Genomic DNA, 22,468 nt, shown 5'->3' on the forward strand with positions numbered 1-22,468 from the left:
CAGTGGGAGGCCCTTGCGCATGCTTGTTGCCGTGGCAACCAGGGTCAGCTGACCTGGCTGTTTACCCTGTGGGCAGGTCAGGTGACCCAAACCGACCAATCAGGTGTTCCATCCCATCCGCCATGCTCAGTACTGAGGGACCAAAGGGGTCAGGTTGGTTCCTCTCCAAGGTCGCTTTTTCAAGGGCTCCTCTTCTTCAGTGGCTCTTTTTCTTCAATGACTGACATCTGAGGGGAACCCCGTCAGCTTATCTGCCTTTTGATCCCGGTCGGTGTGTTCCAGTTCCCATTTGTTACTGAGTCCAGTCTGGAACTTCCCCAGTGCCTGCCAGTGACATCTCCCTGGGATACAGTTTTGTGTATGTTTGTGTGTATTGTATCTATTTCATTATTTCTTTTTTTTTTATTTTATTATTAATATTTCATTAAAGTAGTTTAGGATTTTTTCTAAACTCACAAATCTCTTTATCTCTCTTCTTCCTCTCCTCAGAGCGAGAGGTGGGGGAGAGCATCTATCGTCTTGTCATTGGCCAACCCGGCCCAAACCACGACAAGCAGGATGACACATTCTGAACGAGAAAACCCAAACCTTTATGAATACTAACCAGGGTGTTTCAAAAAGCACTCAGCAGCTTGAGATTAAGTTCTAGCCTAGCTCTCACAGTAGAATTAAGAAAGTTCCTAGAGAAACTGTGTTCCTAACTGCAGTGTATAGTCCAGTTTTTCATACCTCTTTCCAACTAGTCACATTTGTTTGTGAGAGGGAAAGCCGCCATGCCTCTCTAACCTTTCCCTAAGGTTCACAGCTCTTTCAGCAGACTATGCACCAGCCGCGGATTCCCCGGTGGTCTACCACTTTCTTCAGCCTTAGACACTCCACTGACTGATTTATTGAGCAGAAGCCAAATAACATCTTCAAGTTGTGACTTTCTGAGGAGGCTGAAATACCAGATCTTGCTTCTACTTGAATTTCATAAGGTTTTAGAAGGTGGTACTTTCCTTCCTCTTAAGCCTTGCTAAAAAATGCAAAGACAAGATTACTATTCCTCAATAAAGAATCTTTTCTGCTCTTGAATAGCTGTTGATATCCAATGCTGCCTTAAGTTTCATCTTCAGTCCTTGTATTTTCCTCAAGACAATCATACCCAGCCCAAAAGACACATGCACATCAATTCATATAAAGATTCTTAGAACTACAGACTTTCCCTAGGACTGTCTGACATCCCAGATATTTGAGACAACTGAATGGGAAGCTACAGACCACTTTCATCCAGGAAATCCATTCTGCTGCCAAAAGAGTTACTTCTTGCTCCTTCCCACCATGCTGCACTCTATTGTCTGGATCATCATTAGCATTTACATGGTATGTCAGAGCAGGAAACATTTCCAGGTGAAAGCTAACTTGTCTGTCCCACTGAACCATTCACCCAATTGTGACTCACATACAGCTGTGATGCTGGAGCCCCAGCCCAGGGCAGGTAACAGGATGAGGCTGGACAAGGGGAAAATGGCCCTTTTTTGGAATTGATGTGGATCTGCCTCGGACTGCAGTGAGCATGAAGTGCTACCCAAGAGTCTGTTTCTAGCCAGCCTACAGCACATTAGGACAGGATCTTCCAAAATACATGTCAAAACATTGTAAGAAATGGATGGCAACAACAGCCACAGAATGCAATCCACAGATTTTTCTGTACTCCTCATCCAGGGCCAGATTTTGCAGGTGTTGGAGAGGGCATTTAAGCCACAGCAAATGGCAATCACATATTGAAGCACATCAGTAATGGAAAAACTGTTTCAGGCTTCTACATGAATCACTAGTTCCAAACAGTAAAATCTCGGTGATTCAAATGCTTTCATTCCATAACAAAGTTGGAAATATTGCTAAAATCCACTATTTTTACTGCATGATGAATAATCCAAAAAGCAGAGTTAATAATATTTTTGTAGAACAGTTTGAGAATTATGACTGCTCAGAAAACCCCTTTGATATTGTCACTTGTTTTTCAGATAGTTTCAAACTAGAGATTAGGAAAACCTCAAATTTGAGCTCACCCAAATTTCAATAACATAGGAATGAATCTAAATTTCATCAGACCCAGCACCTCTTGCACACCCTGCTAAGAAATAAACAATTCCAATCTGATGACCACACTGTGCTGATATAAGCTTACCTACACTTACGTTAATTAAGAAGCCACCACTTACATCATCAACATATGAGCAAAGTTCTAGTTTTCTGACTGCATGCTTTATTTCATCTTAAAAGTAAAACCTAGCAAGACAAGCAGCATAACTGTTTTATCAATTATTTACAGTAAAAGCACAGCTTTTGTTATGCAAGATGTTCTTTCAAGTTACTAAAAACTTAATACATGCATTATGTAAAAGAACAATTCATATTTTACACTGGTGCTATATTTACCAGCTTTATTTTAAAGGTTAGAAGTTTCTATTAATAAGCTCTTCTTGACAAAGCACCCTACACAAATGCATTTAGAGTGACAGGAGAAATCCATCTTGTGAGGTATCCCTTTTCTCCGCTCATACAGTTAGAGTGAAGTAAAGATGTAGTTCAATGACACAACTGAAGTGGATCGCTGGGACCAGAGGGGCAGTTTCACAGATCTGCTCTCTTCCTTGCGTCAGCTGTAACAAATTCCGCTGGTCTCACCTCACTGACCCAATTCTGCACACTACACCAGCAGAAACCCAAGCTCCCGAGGCACATAATGCAACTATCATCCTGTAGTTTCACAAATTGAATCATCATCACCGAAGGGTCGGGAGAGGCTGCTACACCAGTGCAAGCAAGAAGGGTAAATGAACTGCAGCTCTTTTTCACAGGCCGTCATCTTAAGTAGCACAGATGAAGGCGAGAAGACTTGCCCATGCAGAGGTGGCCTGCCTTGGTGCCAACACCCAGGCAGCTGCACAAAAGGTTGGGTAAGGGAGCAGAGTCAAATGACAATTACCTTTTCCCTGATACTTCAGTTCTCAGCCGGATCAACACCATAACCTAGGAAATATAAGACTAAGGGGATGGGGCATTAGATCAGCTTACAGTGCTACAGAGCTGCACCTGATTTTATTTTTTTTGATGGTCATTATTTTGGCTGGGAGTACACAAGAAGTTGGGAGCAGACACAGCTGGGCCAGCTGACCCCAACTGACCAAAGGGATATTCCATACCATGTGGTGTCATGCTCATCATATAAAGGATGGGGTAGAAGGAGGAAGTGGGAACGTTTGAAGTTCTGGTGTTTGTCTTCCCAAGTAACCATTACGCATGATGGAGCCCTGCTTTCCTGGGGATGGCTGAACACCTGCCTGCCCATGGGAAGTGAATGAATTCCTTGTTTTGCTTTGCTTGCATGGCTTTTCCTTTACCTATTAAATTGTCTTTATCTCAACCCATGACTTTTTCCACTTTTACTCTTCTGATTCTCTCCCCCATCCCATGGGAAGGGGAGTGGGCGAGCAGCTGCGTGGTCCTAGTTGCTGGCTGGGGTTAAACCACAACCATGGCTCAAGGCAGCAACACTCTGCATATAAATACTCTGAGCCGTTTTTCAATTTCAAGAGTTCAGATAGCAACAGCTCCTTTAAGCAGAGGTGTGGCACATCTTTCTCTTCACTCAACTTCCTTTTAAATGGCAGTGGGCAGGAGGACATTTTCTCAGACATTACTCACCCTGTTTCAGAACTTCCCTGGAGCTCCAGGTCTAATTAAAAGGCCAATGAAAGTCAGACTTTTGCCATAGGAAAAGGCCACAAAGACGTGCAACAAGCAATTACTGTAACCAGGCACTAGAATATTTGGAGTAGCTCAAGTTACTCAGAAGGAGAGAAGAGGGGAATTGTCTTTAAATCTGTGGAGAATACTAACAAGTCCCATGCTAAGATTTGCTACACATTACACTGGAAGGCTCAGAGTGGCTTTTTTATTATTATAAATACTTTCACTTCTTCAGCTCCCTCTGTAGACCAGGAACTCTAGACTCAAAGCCATTCTGTCTTGCTCTGCTCCTTCCAATGTCCCTCGCTGGGAGCAATGAAGAGGAAGACCATTTACGGTAGCATTATTTTCACTGACTCTGGCCTGCAGAATTCTGTTTTAGAATAATGCCCATTTAAGCAATTAGACTTTTAGAATATTGCCCCTGTTTGCTAAACAGCATCAACTAATTATTACAAAGTTTCAAACTGACCAAGATCATAACACCTGCTATTAAGTAAGAATAAAAATCCATGTAAACCTTGCTTGAAAGCAGGGTGGTGGTGTATTTTTCTTTCAATATGCATCGAATAGCCCTGAAAGAAAATATTTTGGATAAATGATCATTTGGAATATTAGACGTGTGACAGTTTATACATGTTCAAATTTTTAAACTGTTCTTTAAATCAAATAGTCATCCTTAGGGAAGTCAAATCCTGGAACAGTTAAGAGTGAATTTTTAAAACCCAACTGATTTAGAGCACAACTAAAGAGCTTTAACATCACACGTATATGCAAAGCATACGGAACAAGAATCTAAAAACAGAATGCCATGCCTTTTCCTAGAGACATTTCCAAGTCTCCAAGCATTATAAATTCATCTTTCTCTAGTACAGTCAGGGTGGAATTCTTCCTTCTTCTCTTTTCCTCATTCTGCATTTTTGTCACCCTTTCTTATCCAACTTTTTGCTAATTTATGTACAGTACACTGAATTAGCTCTTTCCCCTTATCTCAATATTTTGTGTATCAAAGAACACACTTTTGCTTAGTATTTTTAGCCCACCTTTTCCTAACATCTTTGCCATGATGTCTTTCAGAAATTCTTAAATCCAGTTTCTGGATCATGATTTTAGACAACTGTCAACAGACTGCCAGCCCGCATGACACACTGTTTAATGGACACGCTTCTAGGCACTCCCAAACCTCTTGTAGGCTCTAGGAAGCTTACATCTACCATCACAAACCAGAACATACCGCCCGTTACTACACACCCCGGCATGATCAGCAGCAGCCCAAGCTCCCTGGGTTCTAGCTTCTCCATCTTTCTTGCATATGCTTAAAGCCATCAGGAAACAAAAATCTGTTCATTGTCCTTAGCTGATACCAAAATTACCACCATTAAAATATGAAAAGTACTTCAGTCATTACACTCCCAGTTGTAAATACCATGTGTCACACCTTCACATCTTGCTCCTCAGCTTTTCAAGGCAGGCATATCAAGCGAGGATCATCCCAACAAGCTTTTATATCAGATGCAGTATCTGATAGAACATTCTCCTTTTAAGCTTATCGTTTTAAACACAACTTTTCAGTTTTGTACACTCCTCTTTACTTGAATTTAAGACTAAGATTATTCACATTGTTTAATAAGATGTACATCCATAATCCTTTTGCTGCAAGATTTATTTCCACGCATTTAAGTAAAGAATTCCTTTTCCTTAGTCATTTACAAACCATCTAAGACAGGTGTGTTGATTTGAAAACAGAAAATCAAGTACCAGAACATTCAGAACAAGCTTGTAGTATGCTGGCAATCTCAAATCTTCATCTATACCTCAGGCTCCATTCTGTTGGCTTCCAACCTTTTCCTTTACTCATACTTGGAAATAACAACCAAACGTTTGCATCCTCCAGTGCAACACCAGGGTGAGCACCTGCATGCCAGTACAGATGCAGCTGGAAAACCCTACCAGCGCAAGTATGCTTTTAAAACTTCAATTTACAGAGTAGGAACCAAGGAAGATGCATTAACTTCCTTCCAGAAATCTTCTGACACAGTACGCGGCATCTGAGGAGACCACAAGCAGAAGGTGAGACCACAGGCAGAAGAACAAGAAATTTATGCCAATCTTCAAAATACTTTAAGCTGTTGCAACATAACTGCAAACTACTATAGATGCTGAAGTCAACTATTTACAGAGAAAAGTTGCCTTTCTACTTTCTTATATGTCATTTCAGCGATAGCCCATTCCTTTCTCCTCTTTTTCCACAAAGAATTTAGTATTTTCTTTTACTAATTTATCTCCAGTGTCATCTAAGTAAACCTTGGCTACTTTGCCCATTCAGTGATTGGTTCAGCTCTTAAGTAATATTTTCCGCTTGCATTGACTCACTTTAAAAAAAACATTTAGTCCTAAACCACAATCTTGTAAGGACTGTCAAGCTTTTCATCCTCAATACCATAGTTCAGATGTGCTAGTTTCACTTCTGATGGTAGTATTGCGGAGCTGAGGCTATGTAATCCTTTTGTTCCATAAACTTCCTTGGAATTTTCTAATGCAAAGAAGTCTGGAAGAGATGTAGTCTTCTCTTTACCTTTTAATCTCCAAAAACTCTCAATATTTATGCCGCTTAAATCTTCTTTTTTTTAACCTACATGAAAAAGGTGCTCAGGATTGCTTGTTTAGTAACACATTGTTCTAGCTTTGAGTTGCCACCGCGAATCCAGCAAGGACATCAGTTTTTTAATCTCTTAGTATTTTCATGGCCTTTAAAGTAACATGCAACCTTCGATCAATACAAGGTGCATTGAACCAGTTGAATATTGGTTCAATACAAGTCCATGGCAATGGTCTCTAAGACAGAGATACCATGCAGCATTGAGGGAAAGGAAGAATGTGGTTATAAAGCTTGCATTTTTGTTGTTCAAATCTTCTGTAAAGGGGTTCAGTCATTTTTCTGAGAACCATCCTAATGCTTCTACCCTAGCAGCCACACAATTCTACTTTTATCATTATTTCTTGAAGCTTAACTCGTTTCCTGTATAATTTGAATTTTAAAACCAAGTTCATAGTAAAATCATTTAAAAAAAAAATCTAGGTCCATGAAATCTTTAAAAAGAAATATCAGGCACGGCTATGTGTTGAACTATTCCACTGTATTATTTGCATGAGCAGCAAGTGACACTGCCACAATTTCTATTACGGTGCTCAGACTGTACCAGAAGTTACTCTTACACAGGAACAAAAATGTGCCTAATTTTTTTAAGAAATTTTACAATACCTGAGTAGTTTGCAGTTGCTGGCAAAAGTTCAGCCCTGACTGTCTGTTTAGCTGTATTTTAAAGGAAGGAAAAGAGCCAGGAGCATTTACAATTGTATTGCATGAAATAAAAATTTAAGAAGTTTGCCTTTTCTGAAGAACCACTCTATAAGAAATGCATTGTCAGAGAACTAAAAAGTCAATTTGGAGTCTATTCTTTCCTACGTGAACATATTTTAACACATTAAAACCCCCAAAAGTCTAGTAAGAATCTTTCAGTTATCACATATGAAAGTTTTTTCTTCAAGTGTCATCAGTTCCATCTCTCTCCTTCAAAATCTTATTTAACAGACATTTTAGTACGTAAGCTCAACTTAAGGTTTTCCTTAAGGTAAAGGCTACCTGGTACTTACAGAAGCAATAAAGATGCCTGGCCTGATCACTGTTTGTTGTAGTGTGTTGATCAATATTTAGGACTTTAAGTGATGCTTTTCCCAGTCCTTTCTAATTCACGTACCTGCTTATTTTTTATTACAGTGCTGCAAATTTTAATTCAAATACTATGACTTCTCAACAATCTATTTCTGGACAAGTGTTAAAAGATTACAAGTAGACAGAGTTGATTTCCTCTTCCATGAATTGTTATGCACAGCTAAATTTACTTCCTTGCCAATTTTTTTTTTTCATTTTTTTTTTTTTTTTAAATACAGAAGTGATAACTAACAGCCTCTACCTAAGCCCCTCAGAAAACGCAGAGGACAGGTTCTTTAAGTGTTATATGGGACATGATGGGGGGAGGGAGAGATGAGGGCAAGGAGATTGAAGTAAGAAGTAGGTCTTGCCCATGCTTCTCTCTTGCGGAAAGATAATCCATTATCTTCCACCAGCTGTCACCCATTTCAGAGCTCCCCATAGAGCTCTGAAGGTAAATTACTGGAGCACATTTTCCAGTAAAGTCTCTGTATTCTACTTATTCTGTAGCTATCAAGCATATACTTGAAGTAAGAGCTATTATTACCAATGCGCACAATGACATATCACAGCCACCGACACAAAAGATCATTGCAGCAACGCGTGCACAAGTGTGCATTGCTGCTTTAAAGACATCACTACAAAATGCCTTCTCTAAATACAAAAAGGAAATAAGAAGTAAAAAGTCTGAACGATGAAACAACAGAGGAAACTAAGGACATGGGAGGAGGGAGATGATGTTTCTCAGTAGTTCTGGGCAGCAAGACTCAGTCCAAAAAAGAAGCTATTGCCATTACTTCACTATCTGTTTTTTCCCCCCCAAGGGATCTACACAGTGTGCAGGAACCTCCCAAGAGGGAAGCAATACACTGAAACTAGAACACAGGGTGAACAACTTCCATACATCACTCACAAACAAAGCTGAGGGCTCACAACCACAGCATCTGAAACAACCAAAAAACACTTTGTTCAAAGTTTATTCTGAAAAATTATCACACATTATAAATTGCTCACATACCGTCCTTGTCCCTGAAGGGCAATGGACCACTGCATTATATGGTACTGGCAATGAGTGCCTTCATGACATAGCTATCAGTATATATTCTCTGAGAAGGACATCTACCAGACTTCCAGGCATTTAGGAATCATGAGAATTCTGAAAGAAATTTTATTATTTTCCCAGGAGTTTGCTGGAAGAAACACACTCAATACCACAGATACAAACGCATTGTATGGAAAGTCAAGTGTCACTAAGGGTCCCCTATTAAAAATTACAACACACCACTAAAAGGAATCATCCTCATCATTGATAGCACTTCCCATGCTATTTTCCATATATCAATATGATTTTGAAACACTGAATTTGTTGTGTGTTTTGGTTTGCTAAGTGCATTATCATCAAGGAAGAATACCAACACTAAAAACCATGTTGCAAGTCCAACTTCATGTAAGTCATACAAGCTCTTATTCTACAGATGAAACCAAAAACCAGACAGTATCTCCCATTAGGTCTTTACAACTATGAGGAACATTTGTTTCATGCTGTTGTTAGCAACTGCTTAGTCAGACTTCTTATATTGTCAGATATAAGGATATTAGGAATCCTACTAGATAGAGATCCCTTTGTGAGGTGAGAACATATCTAGGAGAACAGCTAAACCTGTATTTTTCATAAGGGATGATTCAGGCTCGCAGTCATGCAGGGATTGCAGGCTCTTCTGACAGCTCCGTGGAACTAAAACTTTAAAATACTTCAACTACTATCAAGACTAACAACTAGACATAAGGAAATCACGCTTGGGAAAAAGCACTAGACATAAAACATAGGTTCAAAGTTCTTGAAACCTGTTCAGGCAATTCTCTTCCAGGAACAAGGAAACTGGTGCTTTTATTAAATACATGGTAGAAGAACATGAACAACATTTATTTTCCCATCACTTGCAAGCCTAAAATTTAGTTAAAAGCTTGTCAATACTTATGTTCAGACTAGGTGGTAAAATGTCAACTAATCAGGGTAAACACCTGAGATGATGAAACCATGAATAGTAAATTTACACAAGTTGTGTCAACTACTTTATCTACAACAATAAGATTCTATTTCACATATTTATTTTTACTCTGAGAAGTATGACGAACAACTGTTTTCCATTAAAGCATCTGTGATGTTAAATAAGTTTGCTAACACAGAAAAAAAAAAAAGAGATGATACTCAAATATAGAGTAATTTTAGACTAGGAGGGACCTCTGCAGCGCAGAATCTGACCTCCTACTCAAAGCTGAGATAACATCAAAGTTCAATCAGGTCGCTCAAGGCCTTGTCCAGCTGAGGTTTATCTCGTAGGATGGAGAGACTATCACCTCTCTGGGTACCTCTTTCTGTGCCTGACCACACTAAGTAGGAATATTTTTTTTCTCCTTAAACATAGTCCAAATCCTCCTTGCCTGTGTCCATTGCCTTTCCTTCTCGGCAGTGCACCTGAGGAGAGTCTGCCTCTGGGTGCTCCCTAACCAAACATCTGGCAGTTGAGGATCATGATCAGAGTCTCCTTCTCCAGGCCCACCAAACCCAGGTACCTCAGGCTTTTCTTGCACATCGTGTGCTTCAAGCCCCTAACCACACCAGTCATTCTCTGCTGGACTCACTTCAGCTTCCCACTGTTTTTTCCTGTACTGGGAAGCCCAAAACTGGACACAGTACTCCAGAAATGGCCTCACAAGTGCTGTAAAGAGCAGAATAACCACTGCTCTCAACCTGCTGACTGCACTTGCTGACTCAGTCCAGTAAACAGGCAGCCTCCATTTCTCCAATGATGCACTATTGACTTTTTCAACAAATTGTTTATCAGGATCCCCATATCTTTTTCTGCAAGGCTGCTCTCTAGCTGCTCACTCCCCAATGTAAAGAGCTCCACAGTGCAAAACTTCACACTTGTCGTGCTGAACTTTGTCAGGTTTTTACAGCGTGAAGAAAAAATAATGCTGGTACGTAAAAAGTAAATTATAGATTGTAATCTCTGCTATCCCTGCCCTCACAAAGTGCCTGAAACGTTAAACAAAACTTTTACAATGTTTAATACTACCTGCAAGAGCAGGAAGTTTGTAACTAAAATACCTGTGACTCTTGATTATCATAGAATGGTTTGGATTGGAAGGGACCTTAAAGATCATCTAGTTCCAACCCCCTGCCATGGGCAGGGACACCTCCCACTAGACCAGGCTGCTCAAAGCCCCATCCAGCCTGGCCTGGAACACCTCCAGGGATGGGGCATTCACAACTTCCCTGAGGAACCTGTTCCAGTGACTCACCACCCTCACAGTAAAGAATTTCTGTCTAATGTCTAATCGAAATTTCCCCTCTTTCAGTTGAAAACCATTACCCCTCGTCCTATCTGCTCCTGGCTTGAGTGACTCAAATGCATGCACACCTTTAATGTTGAGGATAATTACTGCAAAGCCCTTTCCTAAGAGCAGTAAAAGCTTCTCCACCGCTGAAATTTTTTAAAATCAAAAATCCCCCCTCTCTTTCCCTCTTTCTCAAAGTGTCAGGTCTTGTGCCTTTACAGTTCACATCAGATACAGTCAACTTCAGGATGCACAAGCACTGATTATTTCTAGCTGTGGACGTAGACCTGCACGGGTCTTGCCTGCCTGGGTCAAGCCTGACCAGTAGAGTAGAGCGCTGCTGGTACAGCACTACAGCCAACCCAGTAAATCCTGCTGGCCCACAACAACATACACAGAGCAATAACCACAGTTCAGTTGCCTTAATAACTGGTAAATACTTCTAAGGGTAAGATAAAGACAGTCTGTGGGTCTCACCCAGCCTCCAGTTAGGTATCCCTGCTGTGTCTTGTCCTGTATTATTTTATCTGGAGTACCAGGCCGCAGTTTAAAAACAGCTGTTTAATATTGTCACTATTCCCAACTTGAATATTAACTGTCCAGGAAATCAAAGGCTAAACTTACTAGTAATGGAAATCCTTAAGAGAGTAAGTTAAAACAGTCAAATTAATTCCTCCATGCAGTGACACCGTGCCACATGATTACGGCGTTTTGCTACAAGTAGTTAAAGCTGGTCTGGAAGAAAAATGTTTGTGCTTCTTCCCTGTGACACAACATGCTAACTCATCTGCAACTTCTCAGAAAGTCTGCTCTGAAAGATGAAGTGGTTTGAGTTTAGGAAAAATACCATATTACCCATAAAAGGCAGAAAGATTAAATACCACAGACTCCAGCCCCTGCTCTGCATTTATAACTCAACATCTAGCAGTTACTAGTTACCAGTTATTCCATTAGGACTTCAGATCACTTTTAGCTATTTGTAAAAATTTTCTTATCCCAGCCTCCTCTAATAAGTCATATAGGGTGAGGTTCTGAGTCACAAAATACGTAGTTTCCTTTTCTTTGGGCAAGTAACTTGAGAGGGTTGCGGGGCAACAAAGCCATCCTAAAAGGAAACACCGATAGCAAGTGTGCAGGGAGATTCCATTCTTGCCTTAAAGAACATACAAACAAAAAGAAAATGTGACAGATATTACACTCCCATTTCGCTCAGATGCAGGGCAAATGATCAGAGACTAGATAATGAAAGCCTAATTCCTTAACTTAAAATTTTCAATACGAACTTCTTACTTAAGTATACCTAGCCCTAGAAAAAATACACTAGCCAGAGGGGCTGCAGAACAAAGCCCGCAGGGCTCGCACCCTGGGTGTCCATCTCAGCACTACTAAGAGACAAGGAGACCGCAGCCACATCACCATCATACACAGAAATAGGGCAGCACGGAATGACGACACGTGACGACCTAACTAATCTTATCAGAAAAAAGAGCTAAATTTAAAGACTAAACATGCATCTTGAAAAGCAAACCTTTGGGAACACATCTCAAAATGATAATAGGATCTTCATGCCTAAAGTCACCCTCCTGCCGTTTCTACTCTGCCTTAATTACAGTAAAATAAGTGACAGAACACTCTGGCTTTCGATATTGATAATCCAAGTCACACAGGTAGCAATAAAGCCAGCAGCATACAGCAAAACTCCATGAAGAAGCCAACTTTTGAGGAAGGATGTGCAAAATTAAGACTGTAGAAGTCACACTGTAACAGCAGCAGAAATTCAAAGGCGTACAGGCAATGGAGACGACCATCACCCACCCCCAAGGTACACACGGATCTCTGGAAAAGGGGGGGAAATTGGAGACAAAGGAATTCCTCAAGAGTGGGAAAAAGGTTTCAGATGTCCCAGAAGTATTACCATGCAATTACTAGAAACCTCATCCTTCCTCAGCTGAGGACAGAGATTTCCCCCTCCAATACCCCACTTTGCACAATTCTAAAAGGGATTCAAGTTTTTAATGCCTCAAATTAAAAAAATTGGTTCTTTGCTAGGAGAGGGTGTTTATTGTCTTTTTTCCCCGTATTACAGGGTTTAAACAAATTTAGGGCATGATCTATTTTTATGTACCTTTGTAGACTTTTTAGTGACCTGAAGCTTTTCCTTAAGTCTCATCTATCTAGGGAAGGCATACAGTTTAGTTCTTTGGCTAAGGGACGATTACTAGCAGGGAAATCATAATATACTAAAACCCCCCCCATACTTCTGTAGTGGCTTCTATATTTTGGGTAAAGTTACACCATCTACAAAAAGAGTGAACCCACATCCCATGAATTACACAGTCCCAAATAAAAGTACAATATTGCCAGAATAGCTGCAACACTCCTTTAAAACAGACTTCCACGTATCTACTGAAGAGAGTTTAAAACTGGTTTCATCTTACTTACCACTTCATCTTTCATTTTTTATGATGAAAATTAGGACAATCAATATAACCCAGGTTGAAGTTGAAATAAAAGTCCAGACAGAATTTTGAGGACTTTCCTAAAATCCTGAACACGCACATCGTGCTAAACTGGCATAAACACATTTCAAGTAGGACTTCACAAAGCAATTACCCATGTTTATTTTTATGCTGGAGAACAATTATAAATGGTGAAAAGAATCTGGGATATATCTGGAATTGATGCTGCTTCTGACATTTTCTCAGCCTTTTTGGGAAAAGCAGCTATACATATTCAGTCCTCAATGGCACTGCACTTAAGCAAATTAAGAACTATAACTTAGCCTTCATTAAAGCACGCCTGATTAATAAACTCCATACATTTTCAATTATTCAATACTTGGTGAAGACATCTCCACCATTTTCCAAAGCTCAGACTCCTTTATAGAGGTCCCAGGTTGGGCACCCAGAGGTACTAGTGACATTTGAAGCTTTAGGCCATGGTTAAGTAATAACAGGTTTCGGTGTTAAGACCCTGATGACATAAATGACAGAAATTAAGATCTCAGGCACTTCAGGATGCCTAAGGCCTCAGCTGGCAATGATGGATGCACACAGTTAATCTGAATGCACTCTAAGTATATCTACAGACGTGATTACTGAGATCTATGCAAAATCAGGGCTTAAGAAAACAGTGTGTAGTTCCCTATTGAAGAAAGCTACATTCATTATAGTGAACAAAGATCTTTATAAATGAAGGCTTGCATTCGGGCAATCTGCATACGCTGATGAGAAAAATAGAGCGGAATATTTTAGTATCAGGAGACAGCTAAAATTAACAGATCACATTGAACCACAGAACAAACGTACTTGGAAATTCTTAGACATGGAAGAGCTTATTAAAATTAAATCCCTTTTCTTAAAAAACAAACAAAAAACCCCACCAACCAACCAAAAAAACCCCACAACAACAGAACTAGACCTTCAGTGGGATATATTAGTGAGCAAGGTACAAGCTCTTTGGTAACTACATCAAGAACATATAGGAATTCTCAAGTGTACCTTATGAAAGACTTAGAAAATTAATCTGAACTCTGTTTAAAGCATTATCAAGGGCAAAAATACAGTAAAAAGCTTTAACAAGTCCCTTCTATTGCTCTAAACAGATTTACTCGCGATCCATCATCCTATTCATCTTTTCAGACACGGGTAATGAAAAAGATGAACCCATAAAATTTTTCCTAATCCTAGGCACTATCTTCTGTTAATGGCTCAGATAAATTTGTGATTGTTTAGGTAAGTATTATAATTCTTTCTTTTTTGTAATACCCATCTAAAACCAGCTTGCATGACTTGCCTCAAGTTACAAGCAAGGGATAAAATGTAAGTTTCATAAATTTGAAGAATCTGTAGTTTAACATTCCCAACGAATTTCAGCTACAGATCAACATTTCTAAAACCCAAAACATTAATATATAAGTAAAAGCAACTTGCTAAAAAAAGCTGCTGAAACAAGTCTCTTCAGTTCTGACTCACACAGTTAAAATCATTTGTTTCTAGTAGGTGTAGAAGAAACTGACTCAATCCCACATGTGAATTATTTGCAAAAAAAAAAAAAAAAAGGTTAGTCCAAAGTCATTTGATAAAAAAAGTTCATTGCACTGAATCTGCTGACTGAACCAACATCCAAGCCATTTCCACTGATAATGCCAACCACTGAAGCTTTAAGGACATAAATTAAGTATTTTTTTTCCAAAGTATTATATCTTAATATTACCTATGAAGAAGCAATATGAAAATATTTTAGATTTAAGTGAAACAAGTCAGAAAAAAATGTTAGATTTATGGATGCTTATGAAACCTGACTTCTTCATTCTATACCTTATCATGTACCATGAGTGAGAAACTACTAGCTGCACGCATTCTTTCTACATGAAGACAAATTTATCGATGACTTATTTACCCCTATCCGAGTTTTCACATGCAAACAGAATTAAAATACAAAATACAGGTCGCGGCCTTTAACATACCACATAATTCCTCAAGCCCTCAGTAAAGACTGTTTAGTAGCAACTTTATCCACAGGAGAAAAATGATACCGTCTTCCTTTGATGGGACAGAAGACAAGCTTCACCCAGGAGGGCTGTCATTTTAACAGCACATGCCAACGCATCTCTCATCCTCCAGACCACATTACTTTCCCCCTGTCAAAACATGACTGTGGCACTCAGTGCCAACATTTCACAGCATAAAGTTTTACAGAAAAAGTCATTAAAAGATATTGCCTCATTCTAAAAGCACCAGATTAGAAGATTAGAACAGATGTACCATAAAGGGTCCATCATACATGGAGCACCAAGCTTTGAACTGCGTGCCTTCAGACCACTAGCCGTGAGCACAATGCTATCACAGCCAACACGGCAATTCGGGACACTCCAACATTAGTTAACCCTAACATATTTTTCAAATTAACAAAACCAGTTTATGCGACAGCAGAGAATGCTGGAAACCGGGATTCGACAGCCATGCTCGCGCTATTCTGCCAGATGACCAAAGACTTCATTAGCAAAGGTGATCCAAGCTAGAGTGCCCCATCCCCAAGCACAGGAAAGCCTTCAAGGAGCAGGTCTCCATCTGCATCCACACCGCACTGTGCACAAAGAAACCATGGCCACCATCACCACCACCGGCATTTCCAGAACCTCTGCAAGGCACCTGCAGCTTCACCTTGCCCCAGTGGGCCCTCATCCACACCCTCCTGCTGCTAGCTCTACTACAAGGGATCCTAACAGGCTTTGGTAGATAGGGGATGGAAGTAGAGGAACTTAGGCCAGAATCTGAAGTTTTCTTGTTCATCAGCTGTCTCCATTACCCAACCACACTCACTTCGCACATGTGCCCAACAGGCTTATCGCTCCCTGCACAGCTTCTGCCTCCACAGAGAAGGACATTATACAAGCTAACAGAGCCTGAGGCCCCTCTCTGACTTTCTATGGGTATTTCTGCAAGCCGGGGAGGGGGAAGGAATGTCAAAGGAAAAGAGAGTAATTTAAGCCCTCAAGTCAAGTCATATGACAAGTTATCAAGTGACAGTTTTTCCTGGTGTAACCCAAAAAGGACAAAAGATCATCATAAGTAACCCTTAAAGTCGGACAACTTTAAGGACACCTGAAAAATACTTAAGGATAGTTTCTGCCTCCTATACTAGCAGCACTCTCAGCCACCTGTTGTGCTCCCATCCTTACTTAGCACTTATTCAAGTATATCAGTGCCCATGGCAGCCAGAGGACCAGGTTTACCCTGCAGCTAGCTTCAAAGATGCTCTAATGCAGACTGGGAAGACCTTTTCTCAGGTCCACATCCACTTCTGAATACAGCTGCTTTCAGGCTGGGAGAACAGGCTCTACACTCTTCTGACAGAAAGGCCACCCTGCAAGGTTCTCACTTCCCTCATTAGATATTTTTATTTGAAAGGTTAAAGTGCCTCTTTAAGCAGAACTGGAAGGAGGAGAAAGTAGGTCTGGGAGTAGACTTGCAAAGTTCACAGAGCCCCCCCGCAACAGCAAGGTGAAAAACTTGAAGTACCAGTCCTTACAGCGACCCAATGCTGTGAATCACCGCACCAGCACAACAGCAACCTTTCTGGTGAACCTTCCGCACATATTTCCATCTATGGTCCAGCCTCAGGTGCAACAGATATACACCCAAAAGTGGCAGCTTGAGGCTAGAGAGGTTAGTTTGAGTGCTCTGCATGCACGTTTTCCCCTCCTCTAGCCCAGAGTGGGAATATATTTTTGGTACTAAACCAGCATCCAGTGCCTATTATGCCAGCCTGTCTTCAAGGGCTTGGCAGCAGGTGCCCAGACGGTTTATTTGTGCTAATCATCTGCAGTCTTCTTTCTTCTCTCCACAGCTTCAGCCTCCCCTTAAAGTAAGTTCTTGTCAGAAAAAAAACACCACCACCCAAACCAACAAAGAAAACAACCAAAAAAACATCACCACTACCCAAAAGCAGAACACCAGTCTAGCTGGGTAGCAGACCTTGCACAGAGAATGCAGAAGATAAGCCAACATTCAAACAGACGGCTCACAACTCATCAGGAGGAACAGTGCACCTGCTTCAAGGAAAAAAAACCAAACCAACCAGGACATTTCAGATCACTCTAAACTACTCTGACATTGATTTTGAGGTGTTCCCACAGAGAGGACCAGCCAGTACATAGTCCAGGAGTGAGACAACACTGAACGAACTACGTGGGGACATGTGCCATCTTGCCCTCTGTAGCACGCCAGCAGTACAAAACAGGGTCAGAGGAAACAAAGGCTGAAGCAAGAGGAGTCTGCGCAGCACCAAGAGCATTTTGAATACAAATAAGGCCCATTCCTGTTAGACTCTTCTCTGAACATGCTTGCCTACCGGCTGCAAACTGTGCCAAGTAGCTGTTCAAAAATAGAGCAGGCGGCTGCGCCAGTCCCTGCTGACTGGAAGTAAGGGGCAGTAAGCTCCAGCCACAGCCAACTAAGATAACTCCTGAAAAACCAGGTGGTGTCAGATGAGCACGAATGCGGTGCCAGCCAGCAAGGTGCCCTGCAAGCAACCATCCTAGCACAGGATTACGAAAGATTTGGATCCCTCAGTACGACAGAACGAAGGCCTCTGCTCCGTAAAGAGGAACACACTGTACCTGAAAGCCAAGGGACCAGTAATGCACAGGACATCTGAGCTGCAGCAATGCTGTTTCAGCACTCCTGTACTTCTCTCCTCATCACGTGAAACAAGGGACAGCACAAATTTTTTGCAGGAAGAGTCTCTTAGGAGGTCCCTCTGTAGCGCATGGACAATACCACTCCAAAACACCCAAGCACTGGTTTGCACCGTAATCCGTCAGAGAAGTCCAAAGTCCACACAGCCTCCTCTATGCATGCTGATAGCTTTAGGTGGTCTTCACTAGTGGCCTGGATCAGCTTTACCAAAGGAAGCACCTCCATAGACTTCCAGGGCCATGCAGACTGTTTTACAGGCTCTCTCAAGACTGTCCAGTTCCAACATCTCCCAGGATGTCAGCTAGGTCGCTCTCCTGACAACCCTAGTGTGCTGGAAGGACTAGCAGAGACGGTCAAGCAATTTGGCCTCAGAGGCACATGGGCTGTAGTACCCCAGTTTCACTGATGACTTTGAGAGAGGAATGAGCAAGTATGATTAGAATAAACAGGACTCCTCACTGTTAGAATTCCTCACTATTTCGCACTCTAGGAGTAGCATATGTAGCAACAGTTTAAAAGACACTAAACACAGATTTGGGAAATTCTTTCTGAAGATGTAGATATGGGTCTGCTATGTAACAGACTTGGATTCAATTCCCACTAAGAATACTCAACGTTATTTCAATATCTATTATATAAACAAATCAGTGATAACCAACTGGGTGAGACCTTATTCAACAGGAATTATAAATACAAATTACTGGAAGAAAAGGACTTTGGAACTCTTCACTTGCAGCTCAGCTAGCTCTTCTCCAAAGATACTTGGCATAAATATATGTGTATCACACTTCCATTATGGGGGGGGGGCGGGAAATATAGTCTATCTGAAAGCTCCATTCACCATGGGAAAGCTACAACTGCCAAGGTTAAAATGGCAGATTCTTACAACGTTTCTAAAGTGATGGAAGCCACAACCCTCCTCAAGGCGAAGGGCCACACCCTACCCTCTTCTATGGTTCGCAAATAGGAAGATGATTTTGAAGAAATTAGCCTGTGGCAGGACTGCCAGGAAGCAGCGGTGGGATTCACAGGACAGAAGGAATGAGATCCACCATTTGAGGCTCACCAGCCCCTGCAGGTGAGGTGCGAGGCTTCTACAGATGTTGACTAGGGAGATGGTGGCATAAGTCTCATGGGATAAACATGGTACTTGATTTCCTGGACTCCCCACTTCCCCTCTCCCACAATCACCAGCTCCAGAACACAGGTACCATCGTGCTGCTGTCAGACAGCAGGTATCTCCACGTTCAGTACCTCCACTGCACGATTCAGCATCTCCTCTGAACCCCACAGCCAAGAAAAAAACTCTGCCTCAACTACCACGCCTGAACTCTATTTTCTCTTGGCAATTAAGAATGCAAGCAAGTCCATTAGCCACACTGAATCATTTGAAGGGAATTTTACATGTGTGATACCTCACACCCAGTTTTAAATCCAAAATAGTAAAGAAGTGCTTGTTATATAGCTCGCCTTAATTTAACCTTAGTACCTACGCAGCTTACTTCCATCATCAGTGTTAAGTCTCCATTTTGTCAAAAGGAAATTCCTTCTGTCTCCAGTTGATAAAGAAACACTGATCTTCAAAGTATATCCCAAACATTTAACTACACTCTCATGCTGGTACAGACACGTAACAGCACACGAAACTTGTGCACATCAATCTAGAATATCTTCTAACAGAGAATCAGGCTGTAATTAAGACTGCACATCATGACATGAGGAAGATTAGCGTGTTTGGTGTGATATTTTCCTCATTAGCTGGAGGCAGAAACAAGTTCCTTGTCAGTGGAAACATACTGTGAGGGCATTAGGACACAGATAAAAGGTGTCTCGTTGTTGGCATTTATTTGTTTTTAACAGCTTGAAGGAAAAGGAGGAACACACAGTATCAACTGTAATTGGTTTTAAGGGTATTCCTTGTTGATGGAACACAAATATACTGCACAGTCCAGATTTAGGCCCATCCCCTCACCATCAAGAGCCTGGATTATAAACTTTTATCCCTCCTCTGCAGCACCAGATGGTAGCTCACATACATTTCAATTATTTATTGAATAGGCACTTTGTTATACTAGGGTAATCCCACACTGCAGTAAGAACTACACACTGTTTTTATTGCAAGCTATACTTTTCATCAAGTCAGTAACCTTTTCACATTCAGTGAACATAATAAATAGAATTAAAGGAGGCGATTTTATAAACAATTGGATAATCGGCCTCTCCATCACACAGAAAATGACAACGCAGGGATCAATCAGTAAGACACAACCACCAGCAGTGCTATAGAAAAAGCATATCATTCTTTGGCCTGCCCCAAATCCTTTCCTCAACTTCAGCGCTCAAAGTACCACCGTAGTCCGATCTATCACATTTAACAGTTTGTAGGTGCTCACTCGTTCAAGCCATCAGCTTGAAAACAAGAGTATAAAACCAGATTGCACTTCGCAGAAGACATACAAAGCTCCCACCACAAAACAAATAATCAATGTTCCCCAGGCTGCAGCCTTGCGGGGCAGATGTGATAAAGTGGTTAATTATTCAGTTGGCAATCGCATTACTGACGTCAATAGAAGAGTCCAGGAAGTGAATCCTCTTAGTTTGTTAGTGTATGACAAAGAGTAGTGGTCCCCACAGAAATTAAGGAGAACCAGCTGTCCCTACATGTTAGTGCTCTGGTCTATAGTGCTAAAGAGACACATTTGCATTTACTGAAGTAAATCGGCCCCTCCCCCTCCCTTAGGAAATCCTTTGTTTTGGTTTTTTTTTTTAAGAGGGCTCTTTAAAAGCCTAATTAACTGTACATGCATGGAACAGCTGATAAACGGGACAATATACTCATGAGCAATGATGTCTCCTCCCTCCCCTCCAATTCTTATTCCATGGAGAAGTTAAGTCACCTTCATCATACATTATTATTCATAACTTACTCAGCTGAATAAACCAGTCAGCCACCATGGCCGTTTTAACATAAATTCATTTAGGCATGCAGCAGAGAAGGATCTCTACTATCCACATACCTGTAGTCAGTGGTCTTAACTAAACAACACCGGATAGAAAACTTTCATCCTAAGAAAACAAGTATCCACGTTTTCTTTTGTCAGCACGCTCCGGACTATTGGAGGTTTCTCATTATCAGGCTGCTTAACAGTAGGAAACCATTAAACAAAGCTGTTATAAAGGCTGCCTGGAATTGCTCTGTCCTTCGGGGGCATGCCCAAATTAAAAAGCCTGCATGACGAACGGTAACTGTTGTTCCTCCAAGACACACACGCCCTCTCTAACAGCAACAAATCCGGCACAAGAGCCGTATTTCCAAGCCTGAGCCTGCTGCTCTCCTTCCCTCCCTCCCCCAGGTAGGGAACCCTCCCAGGAGCGCTGGATTAGCCTGACATTTCGGGTTAAGCCGAGCGGGGTTTCAGGCCAAGGACACCGGTGCTGTTCCTGCGCCGGCTGCCAAAGCGGTTCGCTGGGGACGCAGCGGGGCTGGGAGGAGAGCTGCCGGGGTCAAGGCCCGGCCGGCGGCGGGGGTGTTCCCCGGGGAGGCTCCGCAGCCAGGGGCGGCGGCTCCCCCGCCCCGCCCGGGGCTCGGCTGCAGGCGGGGAGCGCACTCCCGGGGCCGGGCCGCCTCGCCGCCCCTCGCCCGGTGATCCGGGCAGCGGGGATCCCCCCGCCCGCCTCACACACACAACCCACGGCCAGCCGGGCCCCGTCTCTCCCCTCACGGCCCCGTGTCCTCCCCCCCGCCATCCCCGCGGCCCGTCGCCCGTCCTCACCCCACTCGAGGAAGTCGGAGACGTATCGGTCGCGGCGGAGCGGGGAGTCGCGGCTGCACTCGGCATAGACGCCGACCAGGAGGTCGAGCAGGGTCTCCACGCTCAGCACGCTGTCGTGCCGCTGCGGCCCGTCCAGCACCAGCTGCTCCAGCCGCTTCAGCCGCACCTTGGCCGACATGGTGCCGCGGACGGCGGGCTCAGGGCAAGGCAAGGGCCGCGGTCGCTGGGGCGGCGGCGGCGCGATAAAGGCCCGGGGGCGCCGCCGCGCTCAGCCGCGCCGCACCGCCCGCCCCCCCCCGCGCCGCCTCACGGCCGCGCCGGGACCTAGCGGCTCCTTCCACGGGCTCCGCCTCAGGCCCGGACGGTCCATGGGCCGGACCCGGCCACCCGCTCCGGCCTCTCCCCGGCGCCAGAGAAGGACTGCTGCCGCTCCCGCTCCTCCTGCCCCGGCGAGCGCGGCCCGGCGCGTCCCACCGAGCGGCCCCGGCGGCGCCCGGCCACGCCCACTACGCAGCGTCCGCGCGCTCCGACGTGGGCAGGGCGGCGCGGAACAGCGCAGGAAGATTGGGACCAGCGGCGCGCCGTAGTCGGGGGGCTGGGGACGAGATGGCCGCCCGCCGCCTGAGGCGCCTCGGCAGATTCGCCGTGTGAGGAGCGAGGGCGGCTCCAGCTGCGCCTTCCTGTCCGCACTTTCGTCTCCCGGC

General features: G+C 42.9%; 1 protein-coding gene across 8 annotated transcripts in view; it reads right to left on the bottom strand.

The window, feature by feature from the left end:
- CDC42BPB (CDC42 binding protein kinase beta) overlaps positions 1 to 22,237 on the bottom strand; it is a 98,077-nt gene extending 75,840 nt beyond the window's left edge. For all 8 annotated transcript variants that reach the window (XR_008465869.1, XM_054197711.1, XM_054197709.1 and 5 more), the window contains exon 1: positions 21,765 to 22,237. Coding sequence is in view for 7 of the 8 variants with exons in the window: in XM_054197711.1 (XP_054053686.1) it covers positions 21,765 to 21,942 (178 nt within the window). In the remaining variant the exon portion in view is untranslated. The remainder of the gene's footprint in view (positions 1 to 21,764) is intronic.
- Between the last annotated feature and the right edge of the window lie 231 nt (positions 22,238 to 22,468).

Source organism: Rissa tridactyla, chromosome 4 (genome assembly GCF_028500815.1).
Source record: "Rissa tridactyla isolate bRisTri1 chromosome 4, bRisTri1.patW.cur.20221130, whole genome shotgun sequence".
Lineage (NCBI taxonomy): Eukaryota > Metazoa > Chordata > Aves > Charadriiformes > Laridae > Rissa > Rissa tridactyla.